This window comes from Sturnira hondurensis, unplaced genomic scaffold, assembly GCF_014824575.4.
Source record: "Sturnira hondurensis isolate 20B ecotype Veracruz unplaced genomic scaffold, ASM1482457v3 Scaffold0010128, whole genome shotgun sequence".
Lineage (NCBI taxonomy): Eukaryota > Metazoa > Chordata > Mammalia > Chiroptera > Phyllostomidae > Sturnira > Sturnira hondurensis.
In genome coordinates this window covers 30,812,904-30,832,915 of record NW_028082759.1, presented here as the reverse complement: position 1 = coordinate 30,832,915, position 20,012 = coordinate 30,812,904, and the positions used below count along the sequence as shown (strand labels likewise).

The following is a 20,012-nucleotide window of genomic DNA, read 5'->3' as shown; positions in this document are numbered from 1 at the left end:
GCTAAACTGATAACATAAGCAAACATGTCACACTGTAGAATTCAAAACCTCACAAATCACAGAATACAAAGAAAATTACATCAATACCATGGAAATTCAAATTTAAGAAATTCCCCAAATGCAGAAAATAATGAAGAACCAATGACACTGAAGGACAAATATTCAACATATTTTCATATTAGAAAAACTAAAACAAAAATAAAATCCTGGATTATAGACAAAAAATTTTAATAGAGACTCATATTGGACACATTCTACATACAGCTCTACATTGCAAGAATAAAGAAAAATCTTTTATGGACACAAACAGAAACAGCTATTTCAAAAGAAAGAAAACTTAGGCTGACCTCAGACATCTCCATAATAAAAAACTATAAATATACTTATACATGTAATAGAAATACAAAACTATAAAGCAAAACCTAAACGAAAAGACTGTGACCCCAAAATTCTATAGCCAGGTAAACTGTTGTTCACATATTGTGGCTAAAGAAAGATTTCTTTTTTTTGCACTAAGGGCTTAATAAATATATTATCAAATTATTCTCCCTAAAAAAAGTTAGTTAAATTAAGATTCAAAATAAATATGCGAAAGGTGGATTAGACATAAAAAACCGGCAGTAAACAAGTAATTTAAATGTCAAATTACTCTTATTTTAAAGTTTAAATCACTGTTGAATGTATGATTACAAAACAGTAATGTAATGGTCACAATTCCTAAAACATTTATATAATAAAAAATAAGAGTAGGATTAAATTTTTACATTGGGTGAAGAAACGTGGAGAGACATAAAAGGATGACCTCTTCTTAGCAGTGAGAAAGTAAAGTTAATAAGTATTTCCCTGCCTTGCATCTTTCGCCCTGACTAATCTCATCCCACTTCCACTGAATCATCTGTTGAAGAACAAGCAGCACCCAATCTGTGACTCCCACATCTAGCTACCTAATCAAAGAGATCTCAGTCTGTATTTCTCAAAGGCATTTTAAAATCAGCATATCCTAAAACAAAATCTTTATCTGTATCCCACCTTTCATATCCCAAATCATTTTTCTTGATCCACTATTTGTAATGGCAGTTACAAAAGGTTGAATGGGGACTTAAATATTAAATAGTCATTTGTTTAATTCCAAAGCAAAGTTTCTAATAATTCAGTTCAGGAATCACCAGCAGCAAAATCACCAAGGTACTTGACTAACAATGTACTCTACCAGATCCCTTATCAAATATATCAGTTTATCCTGGAGTGGGCCTCAAGAATCTGCATTTTCAAGAAGTACCCTGGTTGATGTTTTATGTGTCTTAAAATTTGGGAATTACTGCTCCAGGACCATTATATTCCAACATTATTCATCATTAACTGAAATAGTTCCCTTTCTATAAAGATCAAGAAGCCACAAGATGCTTATGCTCACACACACATATAGAAATCTACTTGAGTTCCTGTTTTACTTTAATTTCTACATACAAGCTTTCCACAGCAACTGCCATAATTTATTGGAGAAGCTTCTACTAACTTCACACCTTATTCACTTGAAAATAACTTTAAATGTATCACCTATGGAAAAACCTACTAGTAGCCTACTCTGTCGTTTCTCTCCTTTTCTCCTAAAAATAGCACCCTCTCCCCAAGTCCACACCAATTATCTTTTGAAGTTTGAAAAAAATAACATTCCCCAGCCTGTCTTGTTGTATGCTTTATGATCGAATCTGACCAGTGAGATGCAGGCATGAACAGTGAGTAAGTAACTTCTTGCGAAGTTTCCCTTCAAATCTCACTGAGGTAAATTAAGTGTCAGAAATCAAATCCTACAGTCTACATCTAAAGCCCGTCTTTCCAACTCTTGCATTGGCTGCCTTCCTAAGAGTCAAATCTTTACTGTATTTTGTACAAGTACTCTAACTACACAATTATAAAAATGCTTCAGGAGTTTTAGAGAAAAATATTTTATTTCTCATAAATACAAAATGAGTAATAGTCAAACATTGATTCAAAAGCTGTTTCAAACTCCAGACACATTTTCCCATAAAATTAATGTTTGAGATTGGAGTTCTTTGCCAGTTCTTAAGCCTGCTTAATTACAAATGCAGAATTCACTGAGCTTTGATGAACAGGACTCAATGATCTTTATCACCTGAGGAGTATGAAGAATAGGCAGGAAGCAAATTCAGAGTAAGAGTTACCCTTGGGAAGGAAAGAGGAAATGTTTCAAATATGGCATCATTGGCTTTCAAGGATGTTTATAAAGTTGTTTCTTAAAGAGTAAAGTTCTTAAACTCAGAATGTAGTATTAAAAGGCATTAAAGAACACTACCCATCCATGCACAGCACCCCAATAAAGACCCTACACACAAAAATTACTGTACTCTTACCCTACGCATGGCTTCCTCCTCTTCTTGACGCTTTTCATAATGTGCAAAGTCATCAAAGATTGAGGTGGTATGCTTGAAAGTAGCAATTATTTTAAGCACTTGCTTAGCTTTTTCTAGGGGTACCTCTTGAGTGTCCCTTGAATTGGTAACTGGTTTGTTGTCATTATTTTCTAAGCGAATATGCCGTAATTGGTTATTGGGAACATCTTTGACAAAGATCCACTTAACTTCAAATTTGCCCTTCCACTTATCCTGAGACCAGACACCAGCATATGCATTATAGTCCACAACAGACTTCATTTCAGCCACTCCACAAAAATGTCCACTGCCATTCACACTGAAGAGTAAATAGAGTGGGCCTTTCCCATTCAGGGAACGGTAAGCTGCATCCAAACGCTTATTACCATGCTCAGTACTACACCAGATAGAGTACTTAATGGAACGGTGAATGTCATCCTCAGAATAGCTTTTAATTATAAACACACGTCCATTCTTCAGGTTCCAGTCAAAGTCTTTGGGATTATAGTTGTTTATGGCCTTTAGCTTTTCCAGCACTGGATGCACTTCTACATTAGAAGGTGAAGCGCTGACAGGAACAACACCCAAACCAAAACTTTCACCGCCCGCTCCATTGTTCTGGTTGAAGCCAGCTCCCCTATTCCGAGGAGCTACCCAGCGGTTCTGCAGCTGTTGCTGTTGGGGCTGCACTTGGTGAGGCTGGGCCTGTGGCTGAGGTCCTTGTTGCTGCTGCGGTTGTGGTGGCTGAGGCTGCTGTTGAGGCAGTTGGCTTTGCACCAATGGTGGTGGTTGAATTAATGGCTGAGGCTGCTGGATTATAGTTTGAGGAGGCAGAACCGGTTGGGTTGGTGGAGCCTTTACCACAGACCCCTTTTCATCCCAAGTTCCAATATTCATGTTGTGTTTTATAGGAGGTGGTGGCACAGCAGAACCCCCAATTCCCACATTGCCCTTGGGTTTAAGTTTCGGTTGAGGTTTGGCAGGCTTTCTAGCAATGGCGGCCCAGGAGGTTGGTTTAGGTGCTGCACTGCTAACTGGGACACTATTGGTCGCAATGCTAGTCATACCACTGCTGCTCAAGGCTGTACCTACAGTTTTTGTCACTGCAGCTGTCAGGTCACCACCAATTTTCAGTCCAGTCATGCCTTGCTCAATACTGTTAATGCCGGGCACCTTACTCAAAGTATCATTGCCAAATCCAGCCTGTCCATCAGTAATAGCTCTCCCAAGAGAACTAGGTGGATAGCCGTAACTGCTACTATAAGCAGAACTTTGCGTTGATTGTCCCTGAGATCCACTTGTCCCCCATGTAGAGAAATCAGCATTACCAGGAAAAAAGTTAAATCCATGCTGACCAAGAAATGGAGGGGTATTTCCTAATGCCCCAGGTTGACTGAACACACCATCTGGTATATAATGATGTTCTCCATTACTCATTTGTCCATAGGTTGTCAGATATGGCATAGGCTGGTCTCCCGCCGTGGACCATGCTGCTTCCCCAAGAGAATATGGAAATCCAATGGATGGAGCATAGTAACTAGGCATGTATGGATCTGACATTGGTGGATAGCTGTTACTCTGGAAAACAAAAGATCATAATCAAGAGCGAAATTTCCTCTGAAGGGTAGGGGATAAAAGACATGTGAAAGATTAAAATCAAATAGTTTTAAGTAAATGAAAAACAAATCTACCTGTTCCAAATAGCTAAATTAAAATTTCACATCTAATCTTATCAACCAGAGAAAAAAAAAGGCTGATGACTATTTTTGTTTTAAAGTATTATATATAAAATCACAGGATTTTTATTTCAGAGCAGAGGGTAGTGGTAAGTTGATTATTTTTGTTTAAAGGGCCTGGTCCTGTACCACAATTTTAAAATACTGTAGTTTCAGTGTATCAAAGTTGATTTATACATTCTGCAGACAAGAAATGATCACTTACAGCCAGCTTTATTTTAAGTAATTGATGTATCCAAAAATTCATAAGCAAGAATTAAATTTGGAAATCATGCCATTAGGAGAGAAATTAGTCTATCTATATTATGGAATCCACTTCAGCAATTAAGTTTTCTATCTTTATTAAGAAAAAAACAGAGAAATACAGTCAAATAAAAAAAGATTCAAGATTGTAACTACAGCGTGATTCAAATCTGTTTTTGTTATTCCTTGCTCATTTTGAAAAATAAACAAAACCAAATCCTTACTATGGCTTCTTAATGGTGAGATAATAATTGCCTCTTCTTTGTACTAGGTTTTCCAAATTTTACACAATAAACTTATCACCCTCCTGATCAGAATTTTCATTTGAAAACAAATTCCTGTATTTTTTCCAGAATTACTGCAATTATATCAATGTTTATTTTGAATATTAACTACTCACTTAGTTATGTGCCAAAACCAAGGCATCAAATTCCATTTTAAAAACTCAAACTGTTACTACACAACATGAAAAATAAAGTATTATGAAGACTGCTTTGAAAAATGCATTTCTTATGTCAAAAACAGGTCTGACAGATTTTCACTCTTCGATATAGGTATGATTTTTAAAGCCTCAGACAGAGCTTTAGAATTGGGAGAATTAATAAGATAATATCCAGTTAGCACAACTAGTGTTCCCTTTGCAAGGGTCAAATTTTGAAGGCAATTATTCACTAAATTTCTAACAATATTAATATTCTAAATTCTCCAAAGTATGTAATCCACTTTTATTTTGCCATTACTCTCTCTTGGGACTATTCTAATACTGCTTTCTCACTCAAGAAAGTACATTAGTACAAATATGTGCCAAACATCAGTCATACTACTTAAGTTTCTTGTAACACACGCTACAACTGTTATAAGTACACTGAGAAGGCTAGTATTTTGTCTTTTAAAATGATTTTGATATAACTAAAATAAAAACAAGATAATCAAACAAAGGCTGCATTTAAATTAGTAATTATGACATAGTGTTATGGAATATTTCCAGTAAAGCCTGGACTTAACTCTCACTTCACACTACTTAAAGAAAAATAAGACTTTAAATACACTTGACATTAAGTATATTTTACTGCATTTAAAACTGAAACTATGTTACTATTTGTTAATTCAGCTGAAGATATTCTTTAACTATAATGGATAATTACTAACTATATTTGAAAATATATTAGTATAAAGGAAATGAAGAGCATCTTTGAATCAACCACAGTAGTGCCATCATTACAGAGATGAACAGTGTAAATATTGACAAATATATAAAGACAAATACTGGAAGAACTTGAGAAGTTCAAAGTAACAAACAATGGTTTCCAAGAACAACAAAAAAAAATTTAAAGAAATTGAGTAAACTTTACTAGCCACGAAGATGACTTACATACAAGTATAATCCAAGCATTAAATTATCTACTAAAAATTAAATGCCATAGTGTTTAAAGTCAATATAACTTTGAAAAGCTTTATGAAAATTAATAGACGTTCAGCCAGTATAATAGACAATAGATTAAAAGATTTTAGAAACTGTCTTTTTTTAGTTTAAAATTACTGAAGTATTCATTCCTCATTCATTCATTCGAACCTAACACTTACTGAACACCTACATCGTGAAAAACACTGGTAAGAGGTACTCTTTCTACAAGAAAACCTACAGCTAAAGACACATTAACACAGGAAAGTAAATAAATTCTACATGAGGAAAGAGTAGGAGAGCTGGGGTAAGCATGGAAACATTAAGTTTCAAAGTTTTAATTTAGAATGTTGGCAAGGAAATCTAGACTCAGTAAGTACTTATCAGGCTGTAGGAGAAGAAAAGCAGACCAGGTATAAAGTTTTACCCTTTTTCATAATGAAGTGTTTGCAAAACTATACCCATAACTTATTCTCAGTATTCTTATTTCATCACCACAAATGCTGAATTCTGTACAATAGTTACACATCAAGTTCCTAATTAATCTATACCCATTGTGCTAATTCAGGGGTCAGCCAACAAAAGACCAAAAAACAAATGCAGGGGTGGTAAAAGGAGGCTTAAAGTTGTTCATGTGGAAAAAAAGACATGTGGGTTATGATTATTATAACAGCCTCGTTCTTTATTTAATGTATTCATGACTGTAAACATACTTTTGCCTTCCATTATATTTTAAGCTTGCAAGCCAAATAGTCTCTTGGTTGCTGCCAATCTTTTTTTTTTCTTTTTTTTTAAACCCTTTTTGAAAAGGCTGCTAACTCAAGGGTTTTCTCAAAGTAAATGGCATGGACTGGATTTGGTCCCTGGGCCACAGTTTCTCAACTCTGTTTTAACTGGTTTGGTTACCTGTACCAATTCCTAAAAATAAAAAAATTCCCAACCTGTACCATTAGATTAATGGGGAACAAATTTCTGCCACTTCCATCTCCTCTGGGGCTGAAATAGGCCCAAACCCTTTTGGGTATGAAGGCTTTGATTATAGTTATCTTTTCAATTATTTTTTAAAATCATGATCTTTACTACTTCCCTGTACATTAGTGATTTTGTCAAGAGTAAGTTTAAATTACTTTAAAATGTGCTGCACTAGTCACACCTGCCTATCAGACAGACGGCTCAGGCCAACAAAGACGTGTTACTGCACACGTTGGACGGCACAGCTGGCCACAGTACTACCACCTAGAGCCCTGGAGTATACTGGATAAATGGCCTTTCTCTAGTTTATCAAATGCTAGCCATTTATTTCCCAGTTCTCTCAGGAGTTTTAGCTGAATGAGATATTTTGTTTCCTTAGCTCTATAAAAGCAACTTAAGCAATTTCCTTTCAAAAGACAATACTTCAGTTTGGATCCTAATAAAAACAAAATGGTGAAAAGGTAAAGGTAAAAAAGGTAAGGTAAAAAAAAGGTAAAAGGTAAAGGTAAAAAAAAAGATATGATCAACACATTTTGAATTGGTAGAGCTTTGATTATAATTGGAAATATGTTTAGATGTTTTGCTAAATTTTTAATCGCTAGCTAAGTGGCGTATCAATTAGAGAAATGCACTTTGGTAGTGGAGAAAACAGAATTTCCACCTACTGATAATGGAAAATAACTCAAAACTTACTTTCACCTTTTACTTAAAACTTGGTTATAATGAGACATAATCAATTTCAGTCTATGCAAAGTAATCACTTTAAATAGCTCATTTCATAATTTAGAAAGTGTTCAGTAATAGTGAAATCCTACCATGTTCTCTGAAATGCTACAACCTTTAAACAAAGCAATGTAAAGCTTTTATTTCCTCACATTCAAACTAATTGGAAGGGAAAATAATATATGCATAAAAAAGTGGTACAATAATCAATGGATATAATAAACATACTGGTGAAAACATGCAAAAACCCCTTTACCTACAGTGTAAACTTGAAAAAAACAACTGAATAGGTCATTGATAAAAGGCTGAAGTGAAACCATGAGGCAACTAAATTCTCATTCTAGCCCAGGCACTTACCATCATGAAGGTAACCAAGTTACAACTCTGAATTGTTTTTTCCTCTATTAAAAGAAAATAAAGATACACGCCTGGGACCTACAAAGTGTTCAATTAACAAGTTATATGTATTAATACAGCTTAACCTGTTTCTTTAAAATGTATCTTAACCATAACACACATCTGTATAATTTCAAAGCTAGTCCAGGCCTAAAAAGTATAGTCATCAATGATGTGATGTAGTAGGCAAGGGCTCAATCTTGTACTCTCACTTTCTATGTCAGTGAATTCTTCAGATCACTTAGTTTCTCTAACCCTGTTATTACTTCACTGGTAAATTGGGGATAACACTTGACACTCTAATTAATTGTAAAAACTTAGCGCTACATGGAAATACAGTTATGCATTTACCTTAATTTTTTATTTGGAAACTAAAATACAGAATATTAAAAGTTCTTCCTTAAAATTTTGAAACCATTTATAAATGTTATCCCTTAGCTGGTAGGTCAATTGTTTTTCTATTACTTCAAAGAAAACCTGAGGGATAATAAAATGTTTACGATCACTGTTCTGACCTCAGGGCATTTTAATACAAGTCAATTATAACTGAACCTTCCAGTTAAGGTAACTTAATATCCATTTTTCCTTCATATATATCCCAACTTCCATGAAATAACATTGTACAATGTTTCAGAAGTTCAATAAAAAGGTTGAGACATTATCCACCAATAGCACAGAGAAAAACAAAACTACTTTCCCTTAAGAGTTAGGTACTTCAGTCTCCAGAACTCACTTCTGAATTTTAAAAAAGTAAAGTTTAGTCTACTTTTAACGCTTATCTGTACATTCCTCTAATATTTTAAAATTACTGTACTTTTAAAAAACATGATTCATTCACACCTAATCATAAGAATGTCATAAGAACAATGTATATTATACTCAATGAACGTGGTGTTTCATCGACCATAATTCGTAATTCTCTAATTCTGAGGATAATCTAATCTATTCATTCAATAAGTACTTAATGAATGTCTCCTGTGTTAAAGTGCTAGTCATTGGAGACCATGAAAAACATGGTCTCTGACCTAGAGGACTTCACAGGTCTAGTAGAGAAGACATATTTACCCTACAATTTGGTAAGTACTGTAATGGAAGTATAAACAAACTGCCATTTGTTTGTACTTCCAAACAAAGCAAAACAAGCTACTCTAGCATAAAGAGAACAGTGCAAGTAACTGGGGAAGTCAGTAAAAACATTAGAAGTAACAGACACCTGAATGTGTCTGTGTGTGAAAATCATATATACTGAGATCATGAAATATTTATATTTTTAGAAAATAGTAATAAGCCCTTTTTCTTTGAATAATTAGACAGAGAAAGGTAACCAAAGTTGAGGCAGGAAGGAATGTGTTGTGAAGCTGAGGTAAAGCCTTTAATGTAACAATGCTACAGCCAAACTCCAACTATGATTAGAGACTCCTGAATGTAGAACTACCTATTAGGCAATCACTGGAACAGGCAGAGATAATGAAAACCTTAATTAGGGGCAGGGACAGAAAATAACAAAATTCAAAATATATTACTTTCTTAGTTGTTTACACCTCTTCCCTGATAAAACATGGCTAGGAATTTTTTCCCCCATATACACAAGCAGACAAATACAAACTTCATTTTTCTAATTTATTCTTAAACTTTATATGGCACCTTTAATAGTATCAAACGTGAATTTTCCAATCAACTTAATTGCCTCGTTATTCTGAGAAATTATAGAGAACTATTTTTTTTGTATTGCTAGACCTTTATTTTTACTTAAACGTAGTCATCTTTTGCCCTGGCTGGTGTGGCTCAGTGGATAAAGTGCTGGGCCTGCGAACCAAAGGGTTGTGAGTTTGATCCCCAGTCAGGGCACGTGCCTGGGTTGCAGGCCAGGTCGAAGGTAGAGGGAGTGGGAGAGGGAGGTACACACTGATGTTTTTCTCCCTTTCATTTTCCCTCCCTTCCCCTCTCTCTAAAAATAAATAAATAAAATCTTTAAATATATATAGTGATCTTTTAAGAGAACAAACAAAAAACGTTTACACAGCAAATATTTTACATTAGTGTAAACATGCACGGCTCCTTAATAATTAAGCAAAATAAATTTAATTTTAAGCACAAAAGTCTAAAAATCATTAAAGAATGACACATTAAACCCAAGATAGAATTAACAGAAGCAACAAAAACACACTTTTTGCCCTGGTTGGTGTAGCTCAGTGGATTAAGCACGGGCCTATGACCCAAACCACCACGGTTTGATTCCCAGTCAGGGCACATGCCTGGGTTGCAGGCCAGTTCCCAGCAGGGGACAAAAGAGAGGCAACCATGCATTGATATTTCTCTCCCTTTCACCTTCCCTTCCCCTCTAAAGATAAATAAATAAAATCTTACAAAAAAAAACCCTACACATTTTATAAAGCTTCAATTGGTCTTATCTTTCCAACTAACTGGTTAAGGCCTGAGTTTCAAAAATCCTACCTTCCTTGTCAAACAGAAACATCCAATATGGCTGTGCCTATTATATGAGAGGTAATTTTCAGACCTGAAGAACAGATATTCACTTGTAAATTACTATAAGAATTATTTCCTAGGGAAGTGAACAGTAGAAAATATAAGAAATATGCTGCGTCAGAAGCTCAATAACCTGGTTTGAAGTATCCCTGGGTTTGGTGTGAATAAGTAACAAAGCATTTTAACCAAAAACCTTAAATACCTTTTCAGGCAAAGGATTCATTTTTCTGATTTATAATACTAAAATCAGATGATGGCATTTAATTATAAAGTCATATTATGTGTTTTATTGAAATTTTAAAAAATCAAACAATTACTTCAACTAGGTCAGTACAAGGACCTACAACTACTTGCAGAACTTTAAATCTGCAAATAATTACCTGATATATTTCACCAGTAAATCCAGTTTCACTAATCTGCTTAAAAAGGTCAATTTTTATAAATTGTTCTATTTCAGCTAAATGATTATAAGTAACTTAAAGTCTTATAAAACTTAAAGATTAAGATAATTTTCCATAATCTCCAAAAGAGCCAGTTTTCAATATTTTTATAATTGTAGTGCTCTTTAAAAAGTAATTATGTACCCTGAGTACACCTAACTATTTTTAGTATTACAGAAAGGTAACTTCTGAAAACCTACTGGTCAGTACTCACAAGAAAAGAGAAGTAAAACACAGCCTTACTGGTATCAAATTTTAAAACCTCCCATTAGGGCATAAATATATTGATTCAAATATCATGAATCAAAATAATGGTTTGATTACTATATAGCACAAGACCTTCCATTTAAATAACACATTAAAACAAGTCTTTTACAGATGTTTCTCACAACATAAGGAAGTTTTTATGACACAATTTAAAAATCAGGTTCATTAAGATAAATGCACTTCTGTTCTTAAAAAATAACTTTCCGACCCTTAAAAATATTTCATTTTTTAAGTGAAATTCTGCAAAATCCCAATAAAAAAAAACAACAGATAAGCAGCAGAGCACAGCTCTGGCTGCACAAGGGTGGGGTCAAAGGCAGCACCCCCCCCCCCAAGTCTTCCCTAGGCAGACCTGAAACACCTCTGCGGAATGCCAAATAACCCATCTTCTATGCCCCTGTGACAAATGAATTATAAAATATCTGTTACCAAGTAAAACTAAGATTCTTACACAACAATTTTCAAACATCTACAATCCACTAAAATCCCCTGAAAACAGTTTGAACAATTAAGACAGAAGATCTATACTCTATATTCTTGTCTTAGAAATTCATTTACATTTTAATGAAGTATGAAATCAAGTAGCAAAAAAAACATTTTAATTATTTAGACCAAAAAACTCCTCAAACTAATCTGTTCATAAAGACCTTGTGGGGGGAATACCTACTATACTTTGTAATATCAGAATTTCTCAAAAGAAAAATTAGAAAACATCGCCAAAAGGAATAACTGACCCAAAGAGAATACTGTATTACTTTTAAATCTTGCATATACATCACACAACAAATGATCTTTCCCTATTTTCCAATGACACATTTTTTCACAATCTCTAGGTGGCAAGTAAATTTATTGAGATCATGAAGTAGATTATATAAATGTGAAATGAACTTTTCATTCTTAAGATTAGCCAAACTTTCTCAGAATTTATCATCGATTTTCCTTCTTTCTCATGTGTTTATTCCCTCTCAATATATTCTAGGAATGTAGATCAACAGATAGAAAGAGGGGTTCATAGAAATTACCAAGAGATTAATCAGTCTGAACATAACCATGGCTCTCCACAATCCTAAAAATAATTCTACATCCCACAAATGGAAAATACTTTTTCATCATATTTGCTCTAAAACTGTGAAGTTGTGTGATAACTTTTGGTTCCTTATACTTTTATAGTTTAAAAAAATAGAGGTTAAGATTTCAAGATATATTTTTTCATATTTTTTAAGCAAAGCAACAAAAGCGGATTTATTCCAGAATGTTCTCCTAAAGAAACTAGTTAATAATAAAACTTTATTTTTAAAATTTATTTCAAGTAGCAACATTTTTATTAAGCAGACACAAATGGTATGGAGACAAAATATTATTTTTTATATCTAAATCTTAATATTCCTGTATACAAATTCACAAGATTTATAAAAATCCAAATACACAAGAACCTCAAAAACCACCAATTTTATTGGATGAAATTCTCCATGGCTACAATATATACACAAGTGTTTATAAAGTATTTCATGTTTCTAGGTTACATTAAAACTTTACCAGTGAAATTCAAATTGGAATGCCTTATAAAGAAAACACTACACTGAATGAAAAATTTCAGGCACAAAGTAGTCCTCTCCCACAAATTTCTAGCTAATAAAACCTTGTAATTTGCTTTGGCTATGAAGATACGAGAGTGACACGAAAAGATTAAATTCGTTCAACATTAAAAAAAACTAACTACAACATAAACAAATAACGTTCAGCTTCAAATCTTTATATTTCATAATTTAGTTTCAGCTGTTTATAATTTTTAAGAACTCTCCTGTTCCATAAACCTGCAATTACCATTCACTATTATGCAGCTACACTAGATTTATTCATGTTATGGTTAGTCTCATTAGATTAAAATTTATATCTATTTGAAAAATCAAGTAATACTAATATATGCTAAATTTCCTAAATATGAAACTATCAAACTTACCTGATTTGTCTGGCTGCTTAAGTATGGCTCAAAATCATCATCATTTACAGCATCTTTTTGATGAATGGAACCGTTTTGTACTGAAACTAAAAAATACATTTGTATTAGATGTGGTGTAATTATCACTATGAGAATTACAGAACAATCTAACATTTTCAGCATTCTTCAAACCAAGTCACAAAAAGTTATCCCTGAGCTCTTTAGTCTTTTCACTTAAAAACTTTTTAAAAGATTAACTTAATTTAGGATAGAAATATTTGTGTCACCCAAAACTTACAAATCTTGTATAGATAAGGCCAAGATATTAGAGAAATACAAATTATACATATACTTTCCATTACCAAAAACATATGGTCAATATCTCAATTTCATAACTGTAGTAAGCAATTAAATAAAGATGTGCAAAGGATTCACTGTTATATTTGAATCTAAAATACTGTTTCAAATAGTGTTGCACACAGATTTCTGTGTGTTCTCTTTGTTAAATCTATGACTTAGTCCAATAAAGGTAAATAAAGTAACTTTGTGTAACTAAAGTTACAATAAGTATCTTAAATGTCTCCAGTTAAAGTGACTAAAATTAACTAGAACCAACATCACAGCGAATAAATTATGAAAAAAATCTAAATAAAAGGGGCCTTTATTCTAAACCAAAAGATTATGAAGACTTTCACGTGAAAGTACAAATAAAATTCAGACACTAAAGATAACCATGATTATTTTTGAAACACACAAGAAAACCAGTAAGAACAATTTACAATGCCGTATTTGTTCAGAGATAGTTTCCATAAATGCTCTACACCTACTATTCTCTTGACACTGTCTTAGGGTGCTCTGAACAGACTTGAAGTAAGAAGGTCTTGGGTTTGAATCCCAAGTCCAACACTGAGAAGCTGGGTGAGCCATCTCTAGTTAGTGACAGCCTCTGTAACTACTTCTCTGTTCAAGGAGGATATCAATAAGTACCTATCTACACATCAGGAGACGTATCAAAGGTTTCACTGATAACATGCAATTATCTTGAATATTATTACATAAAGTACTACAAGATCTAAGTAGGACTAAAAATTACTTTAGGACCCACAAGTTTTACTAGGCTGAAACTTGACGTGCTAGCACTATCTATGTAAATATACTGATAGGTAAGAAGATGAAACTTTCTGATGACTAATCTCAGCAACAACAACAACAAAAAACCCCTTAACATCTGGGATTCATTATTTAAAAAGTGTCATGAAATATTATAAATTAAGGCTGGGGGTCATGGATTTAAGTTGTGTTCCTTTATAGTAGCATACCATTTTTATTTCCCTAATGAGTTTAGATCATCTACTATGTAATACTGAGTTGACAATGACATGGGAGCAAAAATAGGCAATGTGCCTTAGTTCTTTGCATCCCACTAACAGCATGATCACTCAAAGAAATGATGATAGACTGTGAAGGCTTCAAAGTAAAACCTTAAAGACTACAAGAAAAACACAGTCAACTTGATCTGAATTGGTTTAACTCTGTATGATAAAGACAGCATCATCGCCAAGGTTGAGCTAAATGGACTCCCCAGTATTTAAATGTTAATAGCCACTAGAAATGTAAATAAAGAGGTGGGCATCCCAGGTTGTCTGGTGGGCTAATCATGTCACCCCAAGAGATTCTAGCATACCTGTTCTCCTTTACCACTGGGTTTACCTCTCCCTTATGGAAGAGAGTTATGCATAGTCTATTACCTCTTGAAAAAGAGTTCTTCACTACACTTTTGGATTATTACTCGAGTATATATTTGAAACAGCTACCCATTTCAAAATCACAACTCTCTATTTCTTGTATTTGTTAGATTCTCACAAATGTAATATATATTCCTAGTATAGTAAGAAGTGCCTACTTAAAATTTATTTAAATATATATTACACTGCTATTCTTATTTCCTGTTCTATCCTTTCCTTTCTTGTAAGGGTCACTGAGACTAAAAACAAAACATTCACACAAAGTTAATAGTCTACAGTCATTTATAAGTGATGCATTGTCTAAGAAATCCTAAAAAAAACTATTCAAGGAGTATGTCAATCTAAGGAAATGTTTAATTAAAAGTATTTTATGNTTTAAATATATATTACACTGCTATTCTTATTTCCTGTTCTATCCTTTCCTTTCTTGTAAGGGTCACTGAGACTAAAAACAAAACATTCACACAAAGTTAATAGTCTACAGTCATTTATAAGTGATGCATTGTCTAAGAAATCCTAAAAAAAAACTATTCAAGGAGTATGTCAATCTAAGGAAATGTTTAATTAAAAGTATTTTATGCATACTGACAGGTAATTTGCATTCAATTAAAATTTGAATAAGCAGCTAGCTCTTGATTTTCAGAACCACACATTTAAGAAATTCAACTGTCTTAGAAAAAGACTTTAGTTTTTGAACATTACTTAACGACAATCTAATGTCTTGGAGACTGAGAGCCATTAAACAGTAATGAAATCCAAGCCCGTTCCATAGTCTGTACAAGTTCTTCAGGGAAAAAAGAACAGATGACTTACATGATTCTTCGCCTGTTTCCTCTGCTCTATGAAGCAGAGTCAAATCAAGATAGAACATGGGCCTTAGGAGCCAGATGATTCTTTGCTCTGGTCTGACTACATCAAGTTAGGAAAGTCAACAGATCTGTGCATCATGTTTTCCCACCTACAAAAACAGCGACAATACCATATACCCTCTATCTCCTTATAGGAATGTTTTGAGGATTAATAATAAAATAAAACCTAAAATGACAGTTAGGTGCTTTGCAATCATTTCCAGAGGGGAGGTGGGAGAGGTTACAAAAGAATATTGCCAAAATACAAGGCATTTTCAACTACTTTTCTTGAAACACTGAAAGAGAGCCAAATTTAACCTAATTCTTTGAAACTGCAGTTGTACCAAGGCTGGGAGGGGAGGAGCAAAAAGATAAATTCCTTTCCATACACTTATCTATCTATAAACTTAAGGGATAGGAGGAAGCAAGCAACAAGGCCTAAGGCTACCTGGAGTGTAAGATCTGACACTTTTCTCTGTGATGCCTGCAGGAAAAGGAACAATACACTGATTCCTGCAAGTAAAAACTCTCATTAACAAACAAAAGTGATATAAAGTCATTTTTAAATTATGGATCAATGAGAAAACAATTAACCCTTAAATTTCTACTACCCGTCAGTACTACCTCGGCCAACAATATTAAAAATAATTCTAACAATTAACATAAAGACAACAGATGAATTTTTAAAAATGCAAACTTCTAAACAAGTAAACCAGGTACTATTTATATTACAAAAGCATTTTTGCCCTCCCAAGATACTGCTTTAGAAGTTTCTTTAAATTTTTGTTCCTTTGGTGCATTTATGTTATTAATGCAGAAAATCAAAGACACTAAAGCCAGGTATAAAGCCAATGCTGTCAACTAATGATAATTCAGGAAAGAAACACAGCATCTCTGAAATTACATTAACTGAACAGAATCCTGCTTTCAAAACTCTGACAACTGCTCAGACATGTATTTTTCCTAAGTTTGATAAGTTCTGAATTCAAGTTTAATATTCATGTTCTTACAATACTGAGGCCGTAGTTGAAGAAAACTTTTCTTTCTGCTTCATAAGTAAACAGAATAATTGTAAAACAATTTCGCTAGCTTGAAAACTGAGTCGGCTAAGGCAGAGTAGTTTTTCTCAAACACAAACATAGCTATTGGTATCAGTTCACTGGAGGTGTTCCCTTGTCCTTGCAATTCTCCCTGCACACGCATACAAATATAAGTAATGTATATGTATATTTGTGCACTTGTAGTATGACTTCCAATACTTTTAGGGCAGTAGAGTTTTTCCCTATCAACACATCTTAGGCAATAGTCTTCTGGCATCCTAAAAATAGATGAGGCAAAGGAAGGTGATAAGAAACCAGCAAATCCAGTGATTCCTGAAGTAGTGGACTATTGTAATCACAACAATCCTCATAACATAGAATAGGATTTACAATCAGAATTACCACTTTTGTCTAATAGATAGAAGGGAAATTCTGATCAAAAGAGGCACTGTGTTCAAGCTCACTTGGCAAGTCAGTGGCCACAAGCAGTATTAGAATACAGATCACCTAGGAATCCCAGTCCATCATTCTCTCCATGAATGAGATTACGAACTGAATAAAGGAGAAAGGAAAACTGCTGTAATGAAGAACCATCCAAATACATACTCTGTATGTGTATCTAAATACATCTAACAAACAAAAGTGATACTGATAAAACAATTTTAATGACCAAGAAGTATTTATGGCCAATATGCAGTATTATTTATATACAACTTACAATATCAAAGACTATATCATATATCAAGATTATATTAATGGCTTACTAAACAGATGCTTCTATTTTGTTTTGTCTAACAGTTACTTCATAGAACTTGCATACTTACCTTAAAGCAGGTAACACAAAACACTTAGCATTTCAAATAGCCTTGCAAAGTGCCACCTCCCCACAGATCTAGGATAAAATAATTTATGCTAGGCAATAGTAAGCACAAATTTTACATATCTCAAAGTCTGTATACTTCCTAACAGACTAGCAAAAAAGTAATAGATCATTCTTTTTAAATTTACAAGTTAGTTTATAAAAACTCAGTTAAAATCAACAATGCCAACTTCAGAGGTTTATGCTGACAACATAGAAAATGATTCTAAAATCAAAAAAATAACTCTAAAAATTAAATTCTAGAATTTAAAATTTGTGTGTACATACTCCAAGAAAATACATCTTTAACCAAAACAAAGCAATGTTACTTAAACAGTGCCATATACCTGGTATTCGTGAGTTCTCAAATAAATTGTACAACTCAATGAAAATTAACGAAGCTGTGTATACACTACCTATTCTTTTCAAATTTGCTATAGTGTATAAAAACCTGAAGATAAAAAAAACCCTGAAGAAACATTTTGCTACTGAAATAAAAAACAGGAAGCATTATTCTATTTCATCTAATTTCAAGCCCTATTTACAAACTTATAAATACATAATTCGCTGTAATGTTATTTAATTGGCATTGTCCCAAGAAAGCAGTTATTATTCTACGCTCACTCATGTCACATGATCAATGTCATGTTTCAGTCAGCTGACTGTACTACTCCAGACTTAGTAAACACAAAATACACTTATTTTAAAAAATGTTTTACCTTTAGTAGAACTTCTCTCTCTTTTTAACTAAATAGTAAATCACATAATCCTGGCAGGAAATTAGCCCTTTCTAAAATACCAAATTGAGTCTCACCTTGCCATCATAAATACATAACAAGATGGCATGCCTGGTCAGTCTTGATCTCTAATGTGAAAGACTTCAGCAGCATCAATGATTAACAGTACAATTTGCACTAGTATAACATAGACCACTATGGGATTTGCACGTTCCAGTGTAACCCAGACATGTCAGACAAAGTATCTACTTATCTACATCCGTCCAGAAGATTTCTTGTGGCAGAAGTTACATAATACAGATAAGATGCAAAATTAAAGAAATGTCACTGTATTCATAATAATAGTTCCTGAACTGAAATCTACTGTAAGTAGAAAACTATTTCGCGCACCAGTGTTCTTTCTATAAAAGTGGCATCAAAGCAAGGAGCTACCTAAGTTTTGGAGAGCATTTGGTTGCCTTAGCCATGATGAATGTTTCTCAAATCCTACATTTCAAAAAAATAAAAATAGAAAAGGAACAAAAACAAACAAAAAGGCCCTCACAGTTTAACAAATAACATCAAACCAACCTTGGTGAATTAGAGAAAGTTATCCAAACTCACCCTTATTTCCTTGCCCTTTAGGTCTCTGTGTAGCAAGACGAAAGGTGTCGTAATGAGAAGGGAAAAAAAAAAAGAAAAGGGAAAGTGTGTTAATCAAAGGCGTTATCGAAGACAAGTTATTTTAAACAATCCGCGTAGGAGTAAAAGCCACCATATCCTCCATAGCCACCGACTTCCCAACCACCCCCAGTCTTTAAACCTCCTACCGCCAGTCGGGTTCCGTCTACCGACCTCGCCCCGGGGTCAGCCCCACGTCTGCCGCCCTCAGGATGCGTCCTAAGGCCCGAAGAGCAGTCCTTCCCCCACCAGCCGCGGCCACCCGCCTCCACCCCAGACTGGGCCAGGGCGCGAGTCCCGGCCCGGGCGGCAGGACCGCAACTTGCGCCGGGGACACCGTTATGGGGCCGGCAGCGGCGGCGACGGGGAGGAGCCGAAGCCCCACGCGAGGGTGAAGCTCCGGGGCTCGGGCCTTCGCCGAGCCTGAAGCCTCGGCTCCCTCACCTGATCCACGCTAGTGGCTGACATTCTTCACCGCAACCCGAGAGCTGCCGCCGCCGCCGCTGCCGCCTGGGCCTCTCCCCGTGCACTCACAGCAGTTGGAAGCCGCCCGCGGCCGAGTTGACCGTTCCAGCCGCCGCCGCTGCCGCTGCTCGCTGAGAAGCCAGAGAGAGGGCCTCGCGCTCGGGAGCCGGTGGAGGAGGCCCGTCTCTTCCGCCTGCACGCTCGTCTTCCCCTCTTCCTCTCTGCTTCTCGGGTCCACAATGGCGGACAGACTCCCTAGTCTCACTTCCGCTCCGAGCCTCCCTGACCTTCCGCTCTCCACTCTGACGTCCGCGCTCACCTCGCTCTTCCTCCCCCACCCACCCGCCGCCGGTAGGGGCTCCGCCCCGCACGCCACGTCATCGGAGACGGGAGCCGCGTGGCCAACCCCCGGGCGCGAGCGCTGACGGGGACCTTGTGTGCTGGTGCGAGTGCCGAAGTTCAGAGTCGCTAGGTTCTTTCCTCCCGTCCAGCGCCAGGCGGTAGAACTCTTTTGGCGGGGGCGGGGGCGGCGGCGGGAATCGGGGCCACAGCGGGATTCGGGGCATTCTAGGCAGGAAGTGGGCCTGGGAGGGAGGCGCGGCTGCTGGGAATTGTAGTAGACAATTCCCGGGCGGCGGCGACCCCCCGGGCGGCGGAGTGGAC

The 20,012-nt window shown here is 35.4% G+C and overlaps 1 protein-coding gene across 7 annotated transcripts in view; it reads right to left on the bottom strand.

The window, feature by feature from the left end:
- Nucleotides 1–19,596, bottom strand: part of YTHDF3 (YTH N6-methyladenosine RNA binding protein F3) — a 39,139-nt gene extending 19,543 nt beyond the window's left edge. For 2 of the 7 annotated variants that reach the window (XM_037058627.1, XM_037058626.1), the window contains exons 1-2: nt 13,017–13,122; nt 2,373–3,968 (exon numbers count right to left, since the gene is read on the bottom strand). In XM_037058627.1, coding sequence (XP_036914522.1) covers nt 2,373–3,968; nt 13,017–13,115 — 1,695 coding nt within the window. In that variant the 5' untranslated portion in view covers nt 13,116–13,122. Of the gene's footprint in view, nt 1–2,372; nt 3,969–13,016; nt 13,123–15,553; nt 15,699–18,827; nt 18,853–19,033; nt 19,166–19,328 lie in introns of those variants that run through there. The other 5 variants (XM_037058622.1, XM_037058624.1, XM_037058629.1 and 2 more) reach the window with 5 other exon arrangements.
- Between the last annotated feature and the right edge of the window lie 416 nt (nt 19,597–20,012).